The sequence below is a fragment of the Hyperolius riggenbachi genome, chromosome 1, assembly GCF_040937935.1.
Source record: "Hyperolius riggenbachi isolate aHypRig1 chromosome 1, aHypRig1.pri, whole genome shotgun sequence".
Taxonomy (NCBI): Eukaryota; Metazoa; Chordata; class Amphibia; order Anura; family Hyperoliidae; genus Hyperolius; species Hyperolius riggenbachi.
Window position 1 is genome coordinate 3,617,851 of NC_090646.1, and position 22,221 is coordinate 3,640,071.

Genomic DNA, 22,221 nt, shown 5'->3' on the forward strand with positions numbered 1-22,221 from the left:
ACTGTGCCTGCATACACGTGACTCCTCCCCCTGCTACACTGTGCCTGCATACACGTGACTCCTCCCACTGCTACACTGTGCCTGCATACACGTGACTGCTCCCACTGCTACACTGTGCCTGCATACACGTGACTCCTCCCCCTGCTACACTGTGCCTGCATACACGTGACTCCTCCCACTGCTACGGTGTGCCTGCATACAGGTGACTCCTCCCCTGCTACACTGTGCCTGCATACACGTGACTCCTCCCACTGCTACACTGTGCCTGCATACACGTGACTCCTCCCACTGCTACACTGTGCATGCATACACGTGACTCCTCCCCCTGCTACACTGTGCCTGCATACAGGTGACTCCTCCCCTGCTACACTGTGCCTGCATACACGTGACTCCTCCCCCTGCTACACTGTGCCTGCATACACGTGACTCCTCCCACTGCTACACTGTGCCTGCATACACGTGACTCCTCCCACTGCTACACTGTGCCTGCATACAGGTGACTCCTCCCCTGCTACACTGTGCCTGCATACACGTGACTCCTCCCACTGCTACACTGTGCCTGCATACACGTGACTCCTCCCCTGCTACACTGTGCCTGCATACACGTGACTCCTCCCCCTGCAACACTGTGCCTGCATACACGTGACTCCTCCCACTGCTACACTGTGCCTGCATACACGTGACTCCTCCCTCTGCTACACTGTGCCTGCATACACGTGACTCCTCCCTCTGCTACACTGTGGGCTCGATTCACAAAGCGGTGCTAACCCAGTTAGCATGCCTAAAATACTTTAGGCGTGATAACCATTGCACCATGCTGGTGAAAAGCCAGTTTAGGCATGATAAGTTTAGGTGTGATAAGTTTAGGTGTGATAAGTTTAGGCATGTTAAGTTTAGATAAGTTTAGATCGCTTGCAAAGTCCCGCACGCAAAGCAGCGCCATTAAACTTTATACGAAGTGCACCAGACTTTGCTAGCGTAAAACTTTTGATCAGCTGTGCACTGCGGTGCTAACGTAGTTGGCGCTTAAACTTATCATGCCTAAACTTATCACACCTAAACTTATCATGCCTAAACTTATCACACCTAAACTTATCACACCTAAACTTATCATGCCTAAACTGAGTTTAGGCATGATAAAGGGCTTTTCACCAGCGTGCTAACTGTTAGCACCGCTTTGTGAATCAAGCCCTGTGCCTGCATACACGTGACTCCTCCCTCTGCTACACTGTGCCTGCATACACGTGACTTCTCCCACTGCTACACTGTGCCTGCATACACGTGACTCCTCCCCCTGCTACACTTTGCCTGCATACACGTGACTCCTCCCACTGCTACACTGTGCCTGCATACACGTGACTCCTCCCCCTGCTACACTGTGCCTGCATACAGGTGACTCCTCCCCTGCTACACTGTGCCTGCATACACGTGACTCCTCCCACTGCTACACTGTGCCTGCATACACATGACTCCTCCCCCTGCTACACTGTGCCTGCATACAGGTGACTCCTCCCCTGCTACACTGTGCCTGCATACACGTGACTCCTTCCACTGTTACACTGTGACTGCATACACGTGACTCCTCCCACTGCTACACTGTGCCTGCATACACGTGACTCCTCCCCCTGCTACACTGTGCCTGCATACAGGTGACTCCTCCCCTGCTACACTGTGCCTGCATACACGTGACTCCTCCCACTGCTACACTGTGCCTGCATACACGTGACTCCTCCCCCTGCTACACTGTGCCTGCATACATGTGACTCCAACCCCTGCTACACTGTGCCTGCATACACGTGACTTCTCCCACTGCTACACTGTGCCTGCATACACGTGACTCCTCCCCCTGCTACACTGTGCCTGCATACACGTGACTTCTCCCACTGCTACACTGTGCCTGCATACACGTGACTCCTCCCACTGCTACACTGTGCCTGCATACACGTGACTCCTCCCACTGCTACACTGTGCCTGCATACACGTGACTCCTCCCCCTGCTACACTGTGCCTGCATACACGTGACTTCTCCCCCTGCTACACTGTGCCTGTATACACGTGACTCCTCCCACTGCTACACTGTGCCTGCATACATGTGACTCCTCCCACTGCTACACTGTGCCTGCATACACGTGACTTCTCCCACTGCTACACTGTGCCTGCATACACGTGACTCCTCCCACTGCTACACTGTGCCTGCATACACGTGACTTCTCCCACTGCTACACTGTGCCTGCATACACGTGACTCCTCCCACTGCTACACTGTGCCTGCATACACGTGACTCCTCCCACTGCTACACTGTGCCTGCATACACGTGACTCCTCCCACTGCTACACTGTGCCTGCATACACGTGACTCCTCCCCCTGCTACACTGTGCCTGCATACACGTGACTCCTCCCACTGCTACACTGTGCCTGCATACACGTGACTCCTCCCACTGCTACACTGTGCCTGCATACACGTGACTCCTCCCACTGCTACACTGTGCCTGCATACACGTGACTCCTCCCCCTGCTACACTTTTCCTGCATACACGTGACTCCTCCCACTGCTACACTGTGCCTGCATACACGTGACTTCTCCCACTGCTACACTGTGCCTGCATACACGTGACTCCTCCCACTGCTACACTGTGCCTGCATACACGTGACTCCTCCCACTGCTACACTGTGCCTGCATACACGTGACTCCTCCCACTGCTACACCGTGCCTGCATACACGTGACTCCTCCCCCTGCTACACTGTGCCTGCACACACGTGACTCCTCCCACTGCTACACTGTGCCTGCATACACGTGACTCCTCCCACTGCTACACTGTGCCTGCACACATGTGACTCCTCCCACTGCTACACTGTGCCTGCACACATGTGACTCCTCCCACTGCTACACTGTGCCTGCATAAACGTGACTCCTCCCACTGCTACACTCTGCCTGCATACACGTGACTCCTCCCACTGCTGCACTGTGCCTGCTTACACGTGACTCTTCCCACTGCTACACTGTGCCTGCATACGTGTGAGTCCTCCCACTGCTACACTGTGCCTGCATACGTGTGACTCCTCCTACTGCTACACTGTGCCTGCATACACGTGACTCTTCCCACTGCTTCACTGTGCCTGCATACACGTGACTCCTCCCACTGCTACACTGTGCCTCCACACACGTGACTCCTCCCCCTGCTACACTGTGCCTGCATACACGTGACTCCTCCCCCTGCTACACTGTGCCTGCATACATGTGACTCCTCCCACTGATACACTGTGCCTGCATACACGTGACTCCTCCCACTGCTACACTGTGCCTGCATACACGTGACTCCTCCCCTGCTACACTGTGCCTGCATACGTGTGACTCCTCCCCTGCTACACTGTGCCTGCATACATGTGACTCCTCCTACTGCTACACTGTGCCTGCATACACGTGACTCTTCCCACTGCTTCACTGTGCCTGCATACACGTGACTCCTCCCACTGCTACACTGTGCCTCCACACACGTGACTCCTCCCCCTGCTACACTGCCTGCATACACGTGACTCCTCCCCCTGCTACACTGTGCCTGCATACATGTGACTCCTCCCACTGATACACTGTGCCTGCATACACGTGACTCCTCCCACTGCTACACTGTGCCTGCATACACGTGACTCCTCCCCTGCTACACTGTGCCTGCATACACGTGACTTCTCCCCCTGCTACACTGTGCCTGCATACACGTGACTCCTCCCACTGCTACACTGTGCCTGCATACATGTGACTCCTCCCCTGCTACACTGTGCCTGCATACACGTGACTTCTCCCCCTGCTACACTGTGCCTGCATACACGTGACTCCTCCCACTGCTACACTGTGCCTGCATACACGTGACTCCTCCCACTGCTACACGGTGCCTGCATACACGTGACTCCTCCCACTGCTACACTGTGCCTGCATACACGTGACTCCTCCCCCTGCTACACTGTGCCTGCATACATGTGACTCCTCCCACCGCTACACGGTGCCTGCATACACGTGACTCCTCCCACCGCTACACTGTGCCTGCATACACGTGACTGCTCCCACCGCTACACTGTGCCTGCATACACGTGACTCCTCCCCCTGCTACACTGTGCCTGCATACACGTGACTCCTCCCACTGCTACACTGTGCCTGCATACACGTGACTCCTCCCCTGCTACACTGCGCCTGCATACATGTGACTCCTCACCCTGCTACACTGTGCCTGCATACACGTGACTCCTCCCCCTGCTACACTGTGCCTGCATACACGTGACTCCAACCCCTGCTACACTGTGCCTGCATACACGTGACTCCTCCCACTGCTACACGGTGCCTGCATACACGTGACTCCTCCCTCTGCTACACTGTGCCTGCATACACGTGACTTCTCCCCCTGCTACACTGTGCCTGCATACACGTGACTCCTCCCACTGCTACACTGTGCCTGCATACACGTGACTCCTCCCACTGCTACACTGTGCCTGCATACACGTGACTGCTCCCACTGCTACACTGTGCCTGCATACACGTGACTGCTCCCACTGCTACACTGTGCCTGCATACACGTGACTCCTCCCACTGCTACACTGTGCCTGCATACACGTGACTGCTCCCACTGCTACACAGTGCCTGCATACACGTGACTCCAACTCCTGCTACACTGTGCCTGCATACACGTGACTCCTCACCCTGCTACACTGTGCCTGCATACACGTGACTCCTCCCACTGCTACACGGTGCCTGCATACACGTGACTCCTCCCTCTGCTACACTGTGCCTGCATACACGTGACTTCTCCCCCTGCTACACTGTGCCTGCATACACGTGACTCCTCCCACTGCTACACTGTGCCTGCATACACGTGACTCCTCCCACTGCTACACGGTGCCTACATACACGTGACTCCTCCCACTGCTACACTGTGCCTGCATACACGTGACTGCTCCCACTGCTACACTGTGCCTGCATACACGTGACTCCTCCCCCTGCTACACTGTGCCTGCATACACGTGACTCCTCCCACTGCTACACTGTGCCTGCATACACGTGACTGCTCCCACTGCTACACTGTGCCTGCATACACGTGACTCCTCCCCCTGCTACACTGTGCCGGCATACACGTGACTCCTCCCACTGCTACACTGTGCCTGCATACACGTGACTCCTCCCACTGCTACACTGTGCCTGCATACACGTGACTCCTCCCACTGCTACACTGTGCCTGCATACACGTGACTCCTCCCACTGCTACGGTGTGCCTGCATACAGGTGACTCCTCCCCTGCTACACTGTGCCTGCATACACGTGACTCCTCCCACTGCTACACTGTGCCTGCATACACGTGACTCCTCCCCCTGCTACACTGTGCCTGCATACAGGTGACTCCTCCCCTGCTACACTGTGCCTGCATACACGTGACTCCTCCCCCTGCTACACTGTGCCTGCATACACGTGACTCCTCCCACTGCTACACTGTGCCTGCATACACGTGACTCCTCCCACTGCTACACTGCCTGCATACACGTGACTCCTCCCCCTGCTACACTGTGCCTGCATACAGGTGACTCCTCCCCTGCTACACTGTGCCTGCATACACGTGACTCCTCCCACTGCTACACTGTGCCTGCATACACGTGACTCCTCCCACTGCTACACTGTGCCTGCATACACGTGACTCCTCCCCCTGCTACACTGTGCCTGCATACAGGTGACTCCTCCCCTGCTACACTGTGCCTGCATACACGTGACTCCTCCCACTGCTACACTGTGCCTGCATACATGTGACTCCTCCCCCTGCTACACTGTGCCTGCATACAGGTGACTCCTCCCCTGCTACACTGTGCCTGCATACACGTGACTCCTCCCCCTGCTACACTGTGCCTGCATACACGTGACTCCTCCCCTTCTACACTGTGCCTGCATACACGTGAGTCCTCCCACTGCTACACTGTGACTGCATACACGTGACTCCTCCCACTGCTACACTGTGCCTGCATACACGTGACTCCTCCCCCTGCTACACTGTGCCTGCATACAGGTGACTCCTCCCCTGCTACACTGTGCCTGCATACACGTGACTCCTCCCACTGCTACACTGTGCCTGCATACACGTGACTCCTCCCCCTGCTACACTGTGCCTGCATACATGTGACTCCAACCCCTGCTACACTGTGCCTGCATACACGTGACTTCTCCCACTGCTACACTGTGCCTGCATACACGTGACTCCTCCCCCTGCTACACTGTGCCTGCATACACGTGACTTCTCCCACTGCTACACTGTGCCTGCATACACGTGACTCCTCCCACTGCTACACTGTGCCTGCATACACGTGACTCCTCCCACTGCTACACTGTGCCTGCATACACGTGACTCCTCCCCCTGCTACACTGTGCCTGCATACACGTGACTTCTCCCCCTGCTACACTGTGCCTGCATACACGTGACTCCTCCCACTGCTACACTGTGCCTGCATACACGTGACTCCTCCCACTGCTACACTGTGCCTGCATACACGTGACTCCTCCCCCTGCTACACTGTGCCTGCATACACGTGACTCCTCCCACTGCTACACTGTGCCTGCATACACGTGACTTCTCCCACTGCTACACTGTGCCTGCATACACGTGACTCCTCCCACTGCTACACTGTGCCTGCATACACGTGACTCCTCCCCCTGCTACACTGTGCCTGCATACACGTGGCTCCTCCCACTGCTACACTGTGCCTGCATACACGTGACTCCTCCCACTGCTACACTGTGCCTGCATACACGTGACTCCTCCCCCTGCTACACTGTGCCTGCATACACGTGGCTCCTCCCACTGCTACACTGTGCCTGCATACACGTGACTCCTCCCACTGCTACACTGTGCCTGCACACATGTGACTCCTCCCACTGCTACACTGTGCCTGCATACACGTGACTCCTCCCACTGCTACACTGTGCCTGCACACATGTGACTCCTCCCACTGCTACACTGTGCCTGCATACACGTGACTCCTCCCACTGCTACACTGTGCCTGCACACATGTGACTCCTCCCACTGCTACACTGTGCCTGCACACATGTGACTCCTCCCCCTGCTACACTGTGCCTGCATACACGTGACTCCTCCCACTGCTACACTGTGCCTGCATACACGTGACTCCTCCCACTGCTACACTGTGCCTGCATACACGTGACTCCTCCCACTGCTACACTGTGCCTGCATACACGTGACTCCTCCCACTGCTACACTGTGCCTGCATACACGTGACTCCTCCCACTGCTACACTGTGCCTGCATACACGTGACTCCTCCCACTGCTACACTGTGCCTGCATACACGTGACTCCTCCCCCTGCTACACTGTGCCTGCATACACGTGACTCCTCCCACTGCTACACTGTGCCTGCATACACGTGACTTCTCCCACTGCTACACTGTGCCTGAATACACGTGACTCCTCCCACTGCTACACTGTGCCTGCATACACGTGACTCCTCCCCCTGCTACACTGTGCCTGCATACACGTGACTCCTCCCACTGCTACACTGTGCCTGCATACACGTGACTCCTCCCCCTGCTACACTGTGCCTGCACACACGTGACTCCTCCCACTGCTACACTTTGCCTGCATACACGTGACTCCTCCCACTGCTACACTGTGCCTGCACACATGTGACTCCTCTCCCTGCTACACTGTGCCTGCATACACGTGACTCCTCCCACTGCTACACTGTGCCTGCATACACGTGACTCCTCCCACTGCTGCACTGTGCCTGCTTACATGTGACTCCTCCCACTGCTACACTGTGCCTGCATACATGTGACTCCTCGCACTGCTACACTGTGCCTGCATACATGTGACTCCTCCCCCTGCTACACTGTGCCTGCATACAGGTGACTCCTCCCACTGCTACACTGTGCCTGCATACACGTGACTCCTCCCACTGCTACACTCTGCCTGCATACACGTGACTCCTCCCCCTGCTACACTGCCTGCATACACGTGACTTCTCCCCCTGCTACACTGTGCCTGCATACACGTGACTCCTCCCCCTGCTACACTGTGCCTGCATACAGGTTACTCCTCCCACTGCTAGACTGTGCCTGCCTACATGTGACTCCTCCCCTGCTACACTGTGCCTGCATACACGTGACTCCTCCCACTGCTACACTGTGCCTGCATACACGTGACTCCTTCCCCTGCTACACTGTGCCTGCATACACGTGACTCCTCCCACTGCTACACTGTGCCTGCATACACGTGACTCCTCCCACTGCTACACTGTGCCTGCATACACGTGACTTCTCCCCCTGCTACACTGTGCCTGCATACACGTGACTCCTCCCACTGCTACACTGTGCCTGCATACACGTGACTCCTCCCACTGCTACATTGTGCCTGCATACACGTGACTCCTTCCCCTGCTACACTGTGCCTGCATACACGTGTCTCCTCCCACTGCTACACTGTGCCTGCATACACGTGACTCCTTCCCCTGCTACACTGTGCCTGCATACACATGACTCCTCCCCCTGCTACACTGTGCCTTCACACATGTGACTCCTCCCCCTGCTACACTGTGCCTGCATACATGTGACTCCTCCCCCTGCTACACTGTGCCTGCATACACGTGACTCCTCCCACTGCTACACTGTGACTGCATACACGTGACTCCTCCCACTGCTACACTCTGCCTGCATACACGTGACTCCTCCCCCTGCTACACTGTGCCTACATACATGTGACTCCTCCCACTGCTACACTGTGCCTGCATACGTGTGACTCCTCCCACTGTTACACTGTGCCTGCACACATGTGACTCCTCCCCCTGCTACACTGTGCCTACATACATGTGACTCCTCCCACTGCTACACTGTGCCTGCATACGTGTGACTCCTCCCACTGCTACACTGTGCCTGCACACATGTGACTCCTCCCCCTGCTACACTGTGCCTGCATACAGGTGACTCCTCCCACTGCTACACTGTGCCTGAATACATGTGACTCCTCCCACTGCTACACTGTGCCTGCATACGTGTGACTCCTCCCACTGCTACACTGTGCCTGCACACATGTGACTCCTCCCCCTGCTACACTGTGCCTGCATACAGGTGACTCCTCCCACTGCTACACTGTGCCTGCACACATGTGACTCCTCCCCCTGCTACACTGTGCCTGCATACAGGTGACTCCTCCCACTGCTACACTGTGCCTGCATACACGTGACTCCTCCCACTGCTACACTGTGCCTGCATACACGTGACTCCTCCCACTGCTACACTGTGCCTGCATACACGTGACTTCTCCCCCTGCTACACTGTGCCTGCATACACGTGACTCCTCCCACTGCTACACTGTGCCTGCATACACGTGACTCCTCCCACTGCTACATTGTGCCTGCATACACGTGACTCCTTCCCCTGCTACACTGTGCCTGCATACACGTGTCTCCTCCCACTGCTACACTGTGCCTGCATACACGTGACTCCTTCCCCTGCTACACTGTGCCTGCATACACATGACTCCTCCCCCTGCTACACTGTGCCTTCACACATGTGACTCCTCCCCCTGCTACACTGTGCCTGCATACATGTGACTCCTCCCCCTGCTACACTGTGCCTGCATACACGTGACTCCTCCCACTGCTACACTGTGACTGCATACACGTGACTCCTCCCACTGCTACACTCTGCCTGCATACACGTGACTCCTCCCCCTGCTACACTGTGCCTACATACATGTGACTCCTCCCACTGCTACACTGTGCCTGCATACGTGTGACTCCTCCCACTGTTACACTGTGCCTGCACACATGTGACTCCTCCCCCTGCTACACTGTGCCTACATACATGTGACTCCTCCCACTGCTACACTGTGCCTGCATACGTGTGACTCCTCCCACTGCTACACTGTGCCTGCACACATGTGACTCCTCCCCCTGCTACACTGTGCCTGCATACATGTGACTCCTCCCCCTGCTACACTGCACTGTGCCTCCACACACGTGACTCCTCCCACTGCTACACTGTGCCTTCATACACGTGACTCCTCCCACTGCTACACTGTGCCTGCATATGTGTGACTCCTCCCACTGCTACACCGTGCCTGCACACATGTGACTCCTCCCACTGCTACACTGTGCCTGCATACATGTGACTCCTCCCACTGCTACACTGTGCCTGCATACACGTGACTCCTCCCTGCTGGGAGTTGTGACTGGTTGGATTTGGTTGGAGTGTTGCTAGCTTTTTCATGTAATTCTTGTTTCTCCCGGCAGTTTGTAAGAGCTGTATAGTGAAATACCTGCAAACAAGTAAATATTGTCCATTGTGTAACATCAAGATCCACGAAACACAACCGCTACTGAACCTCAAGCTGGACCGGGTGATGCAGGACATCGTCTACAAACTGGTTCCACGACTACAAGAGAGTGAGTCAGCTGCGTGTGGTCCTCTATCAGTCATGGAGAGAATCCTCTAATGTACAAGAGAGTGAGTCAGCTGCGTGTGGTCCTCTATCAGTCATGGAGAGAATCCTCTAATGTACAAGAGAGTGAGTCAGCTGTGTGTGGTCCTCTATCAGTCATGGAGAGAATCCTCTAATGTACAAGAGAGTGAGTCAGCTGTGTGTGGTCCTCTATCAGTCATGGAGAGAATCCTCTAATGACTAATGTACAAGAGAGTGAGTCAGCTGCGTGTGGTCCTCTATCAGTCATGGAGAGAATCCTCTGATGACTAATGTACAAGAGAGTGAGTCAGCTGCGTGTGGTCCTCTATCAGTCATGGAGAGAATCCTCTAATGACTAATGTACAAGAGAGTGAGTCAGCTGCGTGTGGTCCTCTATCAGTCATGGAGAGAATCCTCTAATGTACAAGAGAGTGAGTCAGCTGCGTGTGGTCCTCTATCAGTCATGGAGAGAATCCTCTAATGTACAAGAGAGTGAGTCAGCTGCGTGTGGTCCTCTATCAGTCATGGAGAGAATCCTCTAATGACTAATGTACAAGAGAGTGAGTCAGCTGCGTGTGGTCCTCTATCAGTCATGGAGAGAATCCTCTAATGACTAAATGTACAAGAGAGTGAGTCAGCTGCGTGTGGTCCTCTATCAGTCATGGAGAGAATCCTCTAATGTACAAGAGAGTGAGTCAGCTGCGTGTGGTCCTCTATCAGTCATGGAGAGAATCCTCTAATGACTAAATGTACAAGAGAGTGAGTCAGCTGCGTGTGGTCCTCTATCAGTCATGGAGAGAATCCTCTAATGTACAAGAGAGTGAGTCAGCTGCGTGTGGTCCTCTATCAGTCATGGAGAGAATCCTCTAATGTACAAGAGAGTGAGTCAGCTGCGTGTGGTCCTCTATCAGTCATGCAGAGAATCCTCTAATGACTAATGTACAAGAGAGTGAGTCAGCTGCGTGTGGTCCTCTATCAGTCATGGAGAGAATCCTCTAATGTACAAGAGAGTGAGTCAGCTGCGTGTGGTCCTCTATCAGTCATGGAGAGAATCCTCTAATGAATAATGTACAAGAGAGTGAGTCAGCTGCGTGTGGTCCTCTATCAGTCATGGAGAGAATCCTCTAATGTACAAGAGAGTGAGTCAGCTGCGTGTGGTCCTCTATCAGTCATGGAGAGAATCCTCTAATGACTAAATGTACAAGAGAGTGAGTCAGCTGCGTGTGGTCCTCTATCAGTCATGGAGAGAATCCTCTAATGTACAAGAGAGTGAGTCAGCTGCGTGTGGTCCTCTATCAGTCATGGAGAGAATCCTCTAATGTACAAGAGAGTGAGTCAGCTGCGTGTGGTCCTCTATCAGTCATGGAGAGAATCCTCTAATGACTAATGTACAAGAGAGTGAGTCAGCTGCGTGTGGTCCTCTATCAGTCATGGAGAGAATCCTCTAATGTACAAGAGAGTGAGTCAGCTGCGTGTGGTCCTCTATCAGTCATGGAGAGAATCCTCTAATGACTAAATGTACAAGAGAGTGAGTCGGCTGCGTGTGGTCCTCTGTCAGTCATGGAGAGAATCCTCTAATGATGTACAAGAGAGTGAGTCAGCTGCGTGTGGTCCTCTATCAGTCATGGAGAGAATCCTCTAATGTACAAGAGAGTGAGTCAGCTGCGTGTGGTCGTCTATCAGTCATGGAGAGAATCCTCTAATGACTAATGTACCAGAGAGTGAGTCAGCTGCGTGTGGTCCTCTATCAGTCATGGAGAGAATCCTCTAATGACTAAATGTACAAGAGAGTGAGTCAGCTGCGTGTGGTCCTCTATCAGTCATGGAGAGAATCCTCTAATGACTAATGTACAAGAGAGTGAGTCAGCTGCGTGTGGTCCTCTATCAGTCATGGAGAGAATCCTCTAATGACTAAATGTACAAGAGAGTGAGTCAGCTGCGTGTGGTCCTCTATCAGTCATGGAGAGAATCCTCTAATGTACAAGAGTGAGTCAGCTGCGTGTGGTCCTCTATCAGTCATGGAGAGAATCCTCTAATGACTAAATGTACAAGAGAGTGAGTCAGCTGCGTGTGGTCCTCTATCAGTCATGGAGAGAATCCTCTAATGACTAATGTACAAGAGAGTGAGTCAGCTGCGTGTGGTCCTCTATCAGTCATGGAGAGAATCCTCTAATGACTAAATGTACAAGAGAGTGAGTCAGCTGCGTGTGGTCCTCTATCAGTCATGGAGAGAATCCTCTAATGACTAATGTACAAGAGAGTGAGTCAGCTGCGTGTGGTCCAGTCATGGAGAGAATCCTCTAATGACTAAATGTACAAGAGAGTGAGTCAGCTGCGTGTGGTCCTCTATCAGTCATGGAGAGAATCCTCTAATGTACAAGAGAGTGAGTCAGCTGCGTGTGGTCCTCTATCAGTCATGGAGAGAATCCTCTAATGTACAAGAGAGTGAGTCAGCTGCGTGTGGTCCTCTATCAGTCATGGAGAGAACCTCTAATGACTAAATGTACAAGAGAGTGAGTCAGCTGCGTGTGGTCCTCTATCAGTCATGGAGAGAATCCTCTAATGTACAAGAGAGTGAGTCAGCTGCGTGTGGTCCTCTATCAGTCATGGAGAGAATCCTCTAATGTACAAGAGAGTGAGTCAGCTGCGTGTGGTCCTCTATCAGTCATGGAGAGAATCCTCTAATGTACAAGAGAGTGAGTCAGCTGCGTGTGGTCCTCTATCAGTCATGGAGAGAATCCTCTAATGACTAATGTACAAGAGAGTGAGTCAGCTGCGTGTGGTCCTCTCTCAGTCATGGAGAGAATCCTCTAATGACTAATGTACAAGAGAGTGAGTCAGCTGCGTGTGGTCCTCTATCAGTCATGGAGAGAATCCTCTAATGACTAATGTACAAGAGAGTGAGTCAGCTGCGTGTGGTCCTCTATCAGTCATGGAGAGAATCCTCTAATGACTAATGTACAAGAGAGTGAGTCAGCTGCGTGTGGTCCTCTATCAGTCATGGAGAGAATCCTCTAATGTACAAGAGAGTGAGTCAGCTGCGTGTGGTCCTCTATCAGTCATGGAGAGAATCCTCTAATGTACAAGAGAGTGAGTCAGCTGCGTGTGGTCCTCTATCAGTCATGGAGAGAATCCTCTAATGTACAAGAGAGTGAGTCAGCTGCGTGTGGTCCTCTATCAGTCATGGAGAGAATCCTCTAATGTACAAGAGAGTGAGTCAGCTGCGTGTGGTCCTCTATCAGTCATGGAGAGAATCCTCTAATGACTAATGTACAAGAGAGTGAGTCAGCTGCGTGTGGTCCTCTATCAGTCATGGAGAGAATCCTCTAATGTACAAGAGAGTGAGTCAGCTGCGTGTGGTCCTCTATCAGTCATGGAGAGAATCCTCTAATGAATAATGTACAAGAGAGTGAGTCAGCTGCGTGTGGTCCTCTATCAGTCATGGAGAGAATCCTCTAATGTACAAGAGAGTGAGTCAGCTGCGTGTGGTCCTCTATCAGTCATGGAGAGAACCCTCTAATGACTAATGTACCAGAGAGTGAGTCAGCTGCGTGTGGTCCTCTATCAGTCATGGAGAGAATCCTCTAATGACTAATGTACAAGAGAGTGAGTCAGCTGCATGTGGTCCTCTATCAGTCATGGAGAGAATCCTCTAATGACTAAATGTACAAGAGAGTGAGTCAGCTGCGTGTGGTCCTCTATCAGTCATGGAGAGAATCCTCTAATGACTAAATGTACAAGAGAGTGAGTCAGCTGCGTGTGGTCCTCTATCAGTCATGGAGAGAATCCTCTAATGTACAAGAGAGTGAGTCAGCTGCGTGTGGTCCTCTATCAGTCATGGAGAGAATCCTCTAATGACTAAATGTACAAGAGAGTGAGTCAGCTGCGTGTGGTCCTCTATCAGTCATGGAGAGAATCCTCTAATGACTAATGTACAAGAGAGTGAGTCAGCTGCGTGTGGTCCTCTATCAGTCATGGAGAGAATCCTCTAATGACTAAATGTACAAGAGAGTGAGTCAGCTGCGTGTGGTCCTCTATCAGTCATGGAGAGAATCCTCTAATGTACAAGAGAGTGAGTCAGCTGTGTGTGGTCCTCTCTCAGTCATGGAGAGAATCCTCTAATGTACAAGAGAGTGAGTCAGCTGCGTGTGGTCCTCTGTCAGTCATGGAGAGAATCCTCTAATGACTAAATGTACAAGAGAGTGAGTCAGCTGCGTGTGGTCCTCTGTCAGTCATGGAGAGAATCCTCTAATGTACAAGAGAGTGAGTCAGCTGCGTGTGGTCCTCTATCAGTCATGGAGAGAATCCTCTAATGACTAATGTACAAGAGAGTGAGTCAGCTGCGTGTGGTCCTCTATCAGTCATGGAGAGAATCCTCTAATGTACAAGAGAGTGAGTCAGCTGCGTGTGATCCTCTATCAGTCATGGAGAGAATCCTCTAATGTACAAGAGAGTGAGTCAGCTGCATGTGGTCCTCTATCAGTCATGGAGAGAATCCTCTAATGTACAAGAGAGTGAGTCAGCTGCGTGTGGTCCTCTATCAGTCATGGAGAGAATCCTCTAATGTACAAGAGAGTGAGTCAGCTGCGTGTGGTCCTCTATCAGTCATGGAGAGAATCCTCTAATGTACAAGAGAGTGAGTCAGCTGCGTGTGGTCCTCTATCAGTCATGGAGAGAATCCTCTAATGAACAAGAGAGTGAGTCAGCTGCGTGTGGTCCTCTATCAGTCATGGAGAGAATCCTCTTACGACTAATGTACAAGAGAGTGAGTCAGCTGCGTGTGGTCCTCTATCAGTCATGGAGAGAATCCTCTAATGACTAATGTACAAGAGAGTGAGTCAGCTGCGTGTGGTCCTCTATCAGTCATGGAGAGAATCCTCTAATGATGTACAAGAGAGTGAGTCAGCTGCGTGTGGTCCTCTATCAGTCATGGAGAGAATCCTCTAATGTACAAGAGAGTGAGTCAGCTGCGTGTGGTCCTCTATCAGTCATGGAGAGAATCCTCTAATGACTAAATGTACAAGAGAGTGAGTCAGCTGCGTGTGGTCCTCTATCAGTCATGGAGAGAATCCTCTAATGATGTACAAGAGAGTGAGTCAGCTGCGTGTGGTCCTCTATCAGTCATGGAGAGAATCCTCTAATGACTAAATGTACAAGAGAGTGAGTCAGCTGCGTGTGGTCCTCTTTCAGTCATGGAGAGAATCCTCTAATGACTAATGTACAAGAGAGTGAGTCAGCTGCGTGTGGTCCTCTATCAGTCATGGAGAGACTCCTCTAATGACTAAAGTACAAGAGAGTGAGTCAGCTGCATGTGGTCCTCTGTCAGTCATGGAGAGAATCCTCTAATGACTAATGTACAAGAGAGTGAATCAGCTGCGTGTGGTCCTCTGTCAGTCATGGAGAGAATCCTCTAATGACTAGAGTGAGTCAGCTGTGTGTGGTCCTCTATCAGTCATGGAGAGAACCCTCTAATGTACAAGAGAGTGAGTCAGCTGCGTGTGGTCCTCTATCAGTCATGGAGAGAACCCTCTAATGACTAATGTACCAGAGAGTGAGTCAGCTGCGTGTGGTCCTCTATCAGTCATGGAGAGAATCCTCTAATGTACAAGAGAGTGAGTCAGCTGCGTGTGGTCCTCTATCAGTCATGGAGAGAATCCTCTAATGTACAAGAGAGTGAGTCAGCTGCGTGTGGTCCTCTATCAGTCATGGAGAGAATCCTCTAATGAATAATGTACAAGAGAGTGAGTCAGCTGCGTGTGGTCCTCTATCAGTCATGGAGAGAATCCTCTAATGTACAAGAGAGTGAGTCAGCTGCGTGTGGTCCTCTATCAGTCATGGAGAGAACCCTCTAATGACTAATGTACCAGAGAGTGAGTCAGCTGCGTGTGGTCCTCTATCAGTCATGGAGAGAATCCTCTAATGTACAAGAGAGTGAGTCAGCTGCGTGTGGTCCTCTATCAGTCATGGAGAGAATCCTCTAATGTACAAGAGAGTGAGTCAGCTGCGTGTGGTCCTCTATCAGTCATGGAGAGAATCCTCTAATGAATAATGTACAAGAGAGTGAGTCAGCTGCGTGTGGTCCTCTATCAGTCATGGAGAGAATCCTCTAATGTACAAGAGAGTGAGTCAGCTGCGTGTGGTCCTCTATCAGTCATGGAGAGAATCCTCTAATGTACAAGAGAGTGAGTCAGCTGCGTGTGGTCCTCTATCAGTCATGGAGAGAATCCTCTAATGTACAAGAGAGTGAGTCAGCTGCGTGTGGTCCTCTATCAGTCATGGAGAGAATCCTCTAATGTACAAGAGAGTGAGTCAGCTGCGTGTGGTCCTCTATCAGTCATGGAGAGAATCCTCTAATGACTAAATGTACAAGAGAGTGAGTCAGCTGCGTGTGGTCCTCTATCAGTCATGGAGAGAATCCTCTAATGTACAAGAGAGTGAGTCAGCTGCGTGTGGTCCTCTATCAGTCATGGAGAGAATCCTCTAATGTACAAGAGAGTGAGTCAGCTGCGTGTGGTCCTCTATCAGTCATGGAGAGAATCCTCTAATGATGTACAAGAGAGTGAGTCAGCTGCGTGTGGTCCTCTCTCAGTCATGGAGAGAACCCTCTAATGTACAAGAGAGTGAGTCAGCTGCGTGTGGTCCTCTATCAGTCATGGAGAGAATCCTCTAATGACTAATGTACAAGAGAGTGAGTCAGCTGCGTGTGGTCCTCTATCAGTCATGGAGAGAATCCTCTAATGTACAAGAGAGTGAGTCAGCTGCGTGTGGTCCTCTCTCAGTCATGGAGAGAATCCTCTAATGACTAATGTACAAGAGAGTGAGTCAGCTGCGTGTGGTCCTCTATCAGTCATGGAGAGAATCCTCTGATGACTAATGTACAAGAGAGTGAGTCAGCTGCGTGTGGTCCTCTATCAGTCATGGAGAGAATCCTCTAATGTACAAGAGAGTGAGTCAGCTGCGTGTGGTCCTCTCTCAGTCATGGAGAGAATCCTCTAATGACTAATGTACAAGAGAGTGAGTCAGCTGTGTGTGGTCCTCTATCAGTCATGGAGAGAATCCTCTAATGACTAATGTACAAGAGAGTGAGTCAGCTGCGTGTGGTCCTCTATCAGTCATGGAGAGAATCCTCTAATGTACAAGAGAGTGAGTCAGCTGCGTGTGGTCCTCTATCAGTCATGGAGAGAATCCTCTAATGTACAAGAGAGTGAGTCAGCTGCGTGTGGTCCTCTATCAGTCATGGAGAGAATCCTCTAATGTACAAGAGAGTGAGTCAGCTGCGTGTGGTCCTCTATCAGTCATGGAGAGAATCCTCTAATGTACAAGAGAGTGAGTCAGCTGCGTGTGGTCCTCTATCAGTCATGGAGAGAATCCTCTAATGACTAAATGTACAAGAGAGTGAGTCAGCTGCGTGTGGTCCTCTATCAGTCATGGAGAGAATCCTCTAATGTACAAGAGAGTGAGTCAGCTGCGTGTGGTCCTCTATCAGTCATGGAGAGAATCCTCTAATGTACAAGAGAGTGAGTCAGCTGCGTGTGGTCCTCTATCAGTCATGGAGAGAATCCTCTAATGTACAAGAGAGTGAGTCAGCTGCGTGTGGTCCTCTATCAGTCATGGAGAGAATCCTCTAATGACTAAATGTACAAGAGAGTGAGTCAGCTGCGTGTGGTCCTCTATCAGTCATGGAGAGAATCCTCTAATGTACAAGAGAGTGAGTCAGCTGCGTGTGGTCCTCTATCAGTCATGGAGAGAATCCTCTAATGTACAAGAGAGTGAGTCAGCTGCGTGTGGTCCTCTATCAGTCATGGAGAGAATCCTCTAATGTACAAGAGAGTGAGTCAGCTGCGTGTGGTCCTCTATCAGTCATGGAGAGAATCCTCTAATGTACAAGAGAGTGAGTCAGCTGCGTGTGGTCCTCTATCAGTCATGGAGAGAATCCTCTAATGACTAAATGTACAAGAGAGTGAGTCAGCTGCGTGTGGTCCTCTATCAGTCATGGAGAGAATCCTCTAATGTACAAGAGAGTGAGTCAGCTGTGTGTGGTCCTCTATCAGTCATGGAGAGAATCCTCTAATGTACAAGAGAGTGAGTCAGCTGCGTGTGGTCCTCTATCAGTCATGGAGAGAATCCTCTAATGACTAAATGTACAAGAGAGTGAGTCAGCTGCGTGTGGTCCTCTATCAGTCATGGAGAGAATCCTCTAATGTACAAGAGAGTGAGTCAGCTGCGTGTGGTCCTCTATCAGTCATGGAGAGAATCCTCTAATGTACAAGAGAGTGAGTCAGCTGCGTGTGGTCCTCTATCAGTCATGGAGAGAATCCTCTAATGTACAAGAGAGTGAGTCAGCTGCGTGTGGTCCTCTATCAGTCATGGAGAGAATCCTCTAATGACTAATGTACAAGAGAGTGAGTCAGCTGCGTGTGGTCCTCTATCAGTCATGGAGAGAATCCTCTAATGTACAAGAGAGTGAGTCAGCTGCGTGTGCTCGTCTATCAGTCATGGAGAGAATCCTCTAATGACTAATGTACAAGAGAGTGAGTCAGCTGCGTGTGGTCCTCTTTCAGTCATGGAGAGAATCCTCTAATGACTAATGTACAAGAGAGTGAGTCAGCTGCGTGTGGTCCTCTATCAGTCATGGAGAGAATCCTCTAATGACTAATGTACAAGAGAGTGAGTCAGCTGCGTGTGGTCCTCTATCAGTCATGGAGAGAATCCTCTAATGATGTACAAGAGAGTGAGTCAGCTGCGTGTGGTCCTCTATCAGTCATGGAGAGAATCCTCTAATGTACAAGAGAGTGAGTCAGCTGCGTGTGGTCCTCTATCAGTCATGGAGAGAATCCTCTAATGACTAAATGTACAAGAGAGTGAGTCAGCTGCGTGTGGTCCTCTATCAGTCATGGAGAGAATCCTCTAATGACTAAATGTACAAGAGAGTGAGTCAGCTGCGTGTGGTCCTCTATCAGTCATGGAGAGAATCCTCTAATGACTAATGTACAAGAGAGTGAGTCAGCTGCGTGTGGTCCTCTATCAGTCATGGAGAGAATCCTCTAATGTACAAGAGAGTGAGTCAGCTGCGTGTGGTCCTCTATCAGTCATGGAGAGAATCCTCTAATGATGTACAAGAGAGTGAGTCAGCTGCGTGTGATCCGAATCCGAAGTCACAAGGGAACACACCTGAGAACTCCTGCTAATCAATGGGCTAGTACACACTTAAAGGATACCCCAACTGAAATGTGACATAATGACATAGACATGGGTATGTACAGTGCCTAGCACACAAATAACTATGCTGTGTTCCTTTTTTTATTTTTCTGCCTGAAAGAGTTAAATATAAGGTATGCAAGTGGCTGACTCAGTCCTGACTCAGACAGGAAGTGACTACAGTGTGACCCTCACTGATAAGAAATTCGAACTATAAAACACTTTCCTAGCAGAAAATGGCTTCTGAGAGCAAGAAAGAGGTAAAAAAGGGGAATTTCTCATCAGTGAGGGTCACACTGTAGTCACTTCCTGTCTGAGTCAGGATGAAGTCAGCCACTTACATACCTGATATTTAACGCTTTCAGGCAGAGAAAGAAAAAAAGGAACACAGCATAGTTATTTGTGTGCTAGGCACTGTACATACCGATGTCTATCTCATCATGTCACATTTCAGTTGGGGTATCCTTTAATATGTTGTTCGCACGCAGAAACAAAACTGACATTCTGCATCATGACTCTGCACATTTTGTCAGTTTTCTCTATCAATTACATCAGCCGCTGTGATAAAATGTGTGCAGTTTCCTGCATAGAAACACACTTGGGGCCTGATTCACAAAGCGGTGCTAACAGTTAGCACCCTGGTGAAAAGCCCTTTATCACGCCTAAACTCAGTTTAGGCATGATAAGTTTAGGCATGATAAGTTTAGGTGTGATAAGTTTAGGCATGATAAGTTTAGGTGTGATAAGTTTAGGTGTGATAAGTTTAGGCATGCTAAGTTTAGGTGTGATAAGTTTAGGCATGATAAGTTTAGGTGTGATAAGTTTAGGCATGATAAGTTTAAGCACCAACTGCGTTAGCACCGTAGTGCACAGCTGATCAAAAGTTTTGTGCTAGCAAAGTCTGGTGCACTTCGTATAGAGTTTAATGGCGCTGCTTTGCGTGCGGGACTTTGCACGCTATCTACACTTATCTAAGCTTAGCATGCCTAAACATATCACACCTAAACTTATCATGCCTAAACTTATCACACCTAAACTTATCATGCCTAAACTTATCACGCCTAAAGTGGCTTTTCACCAGCGTGGTGCAATGGTTATCATGCCTAAAGTCTCTAACTGGGTTAGCACCGCTTTGTGAATCGAGCCCTTGGTGTGCAGGAAAACGTGCACAGAAAACTGAGAGACAAGTGTGTCCCCTGCCTGAAGGCTTGCAGAGAAATCTTGTACATTTAGTTCAACTAAACAACCTTCAGGCAGGGAACACACTTGTCTCTCAGTTTTCCTGCATACTTTTCCTGCACACCAAGGGCCTGATTCACAAAGCGGTGCTAACAGTTAGCACGCTGGTGAAAAGCCCTTTATCATGCCTAAACTCAGTTTAGGCATGATAAGTTTAGGTGTGATAAGTTTAGGCATGATAAGTTTAGGCATGATAAGTTTAGGCGTGATAAGTTTAGGCATGATAAGTTTAGGCATGATGGCCTCGATTCACCAAGCGGTGATAACTCAGTTATCACGCCTAAAAGACTTTAGGCGTGATGACCTTTTCACCATTGAGTTATCACCGATTTTTCCTGCTCTTCGCGCGAAGTTACCGCGCGTAAGCGCGTTCGCGCGTACGCGCGTAAGAGCGCGCGCAAAGTCCCATAGGGCTTAATGGGAGCTTCGCGCGAAGCGTCGGGTGTTGCGCGCGCACTTACGCGCGTACGCGCGTACGCGCGTACGCGCGGCAACTTCGCGCGAGTTTCTTCTTATCATGCCTAAAGTGACTTTAGGCGTGATAAGGGCCTTTTCACCATGGTGCTAACACTTTGCACCGCTTTGTGAATCGAGCCCGATAAGTTTAGGGGCCTGATTCACAAAGCGGTGCTAACAGTTAGCACCCTGGTGAAAAGCCCTTTATCATGCCTAAACTCAGTTTAGGCATGATAAGTTTAGGTGTGATAAGTTTAAGTGTGATAAGTTTAGGCATGATAAGTTTAGGTGTGATAAGTTTAGGTGTGATAAGTTTAAGCGCCAACTGCGTTAGCACCACAGTGCACAGCTGATCAAAAGTTTTACGCTAGCAAAGACTGGTGCACTTCGTATAAAGTTTAATGGCGCTGCTTTGCGTGTGGGACTTTGCAAGTGATCTAAACTTATCTAAACTTAGCATGCCTAAACTTATCACACCTAAACTTATCATGCCTAAACTTATCACACCTAAACTGGCTTTTCACCAGAGTGGTGCAATGGTTATCATGCCTGGGGCCTGATTCACAAAGCAGTGCTAACAGTTAGCACGCTGGTGAAAAGCCCTTTATCACGCCTAAACTAAGTTTAGGCATGATAAGTTTAGGTGTGATAAGTTTAGGTGTGATAAGTTTAGGCATGATAAGTTTAGGTGTGATAAGTTTAGGCATGATAAGTTTAAGCACCAACTGCGTTAGCACCGCAGTGCACAGCTGATCAAAAGTTTTGCGCTAGCAAAGTCTGGTGCACTTCGCATAGAGTTCAATGGTGCTGCTTTGCGTGCGGGACTTTGCACGCTATCTACACTTATCTAAACTTAGCATGCCTAAACTTATCACACCTAAACTTATCA

General features: G+C 50.7%; 1 protein-coding gene across 1 annotated transcript in view; it reads left to right on the forward strand.

The window, feature by feature from the left end:
- PCGF1 (polycomb group ring finger 1) overlaps positions 1-22,221 on the forward strand; it is a 116,937-nt gene that overhangs the window by 68,129 nt on the left and 26,587 nt on the right. The window contains exon 3 of the mRNA XM_068251714.1: positions 10,270-10,422. Coding sequence (XP_068107815.1) covers positions 10,270-10,422 — 153 coding nt within the window. The remainder of the gene's footprint in view (positions 1-10,269; positions 10,423-22,221) is intronic.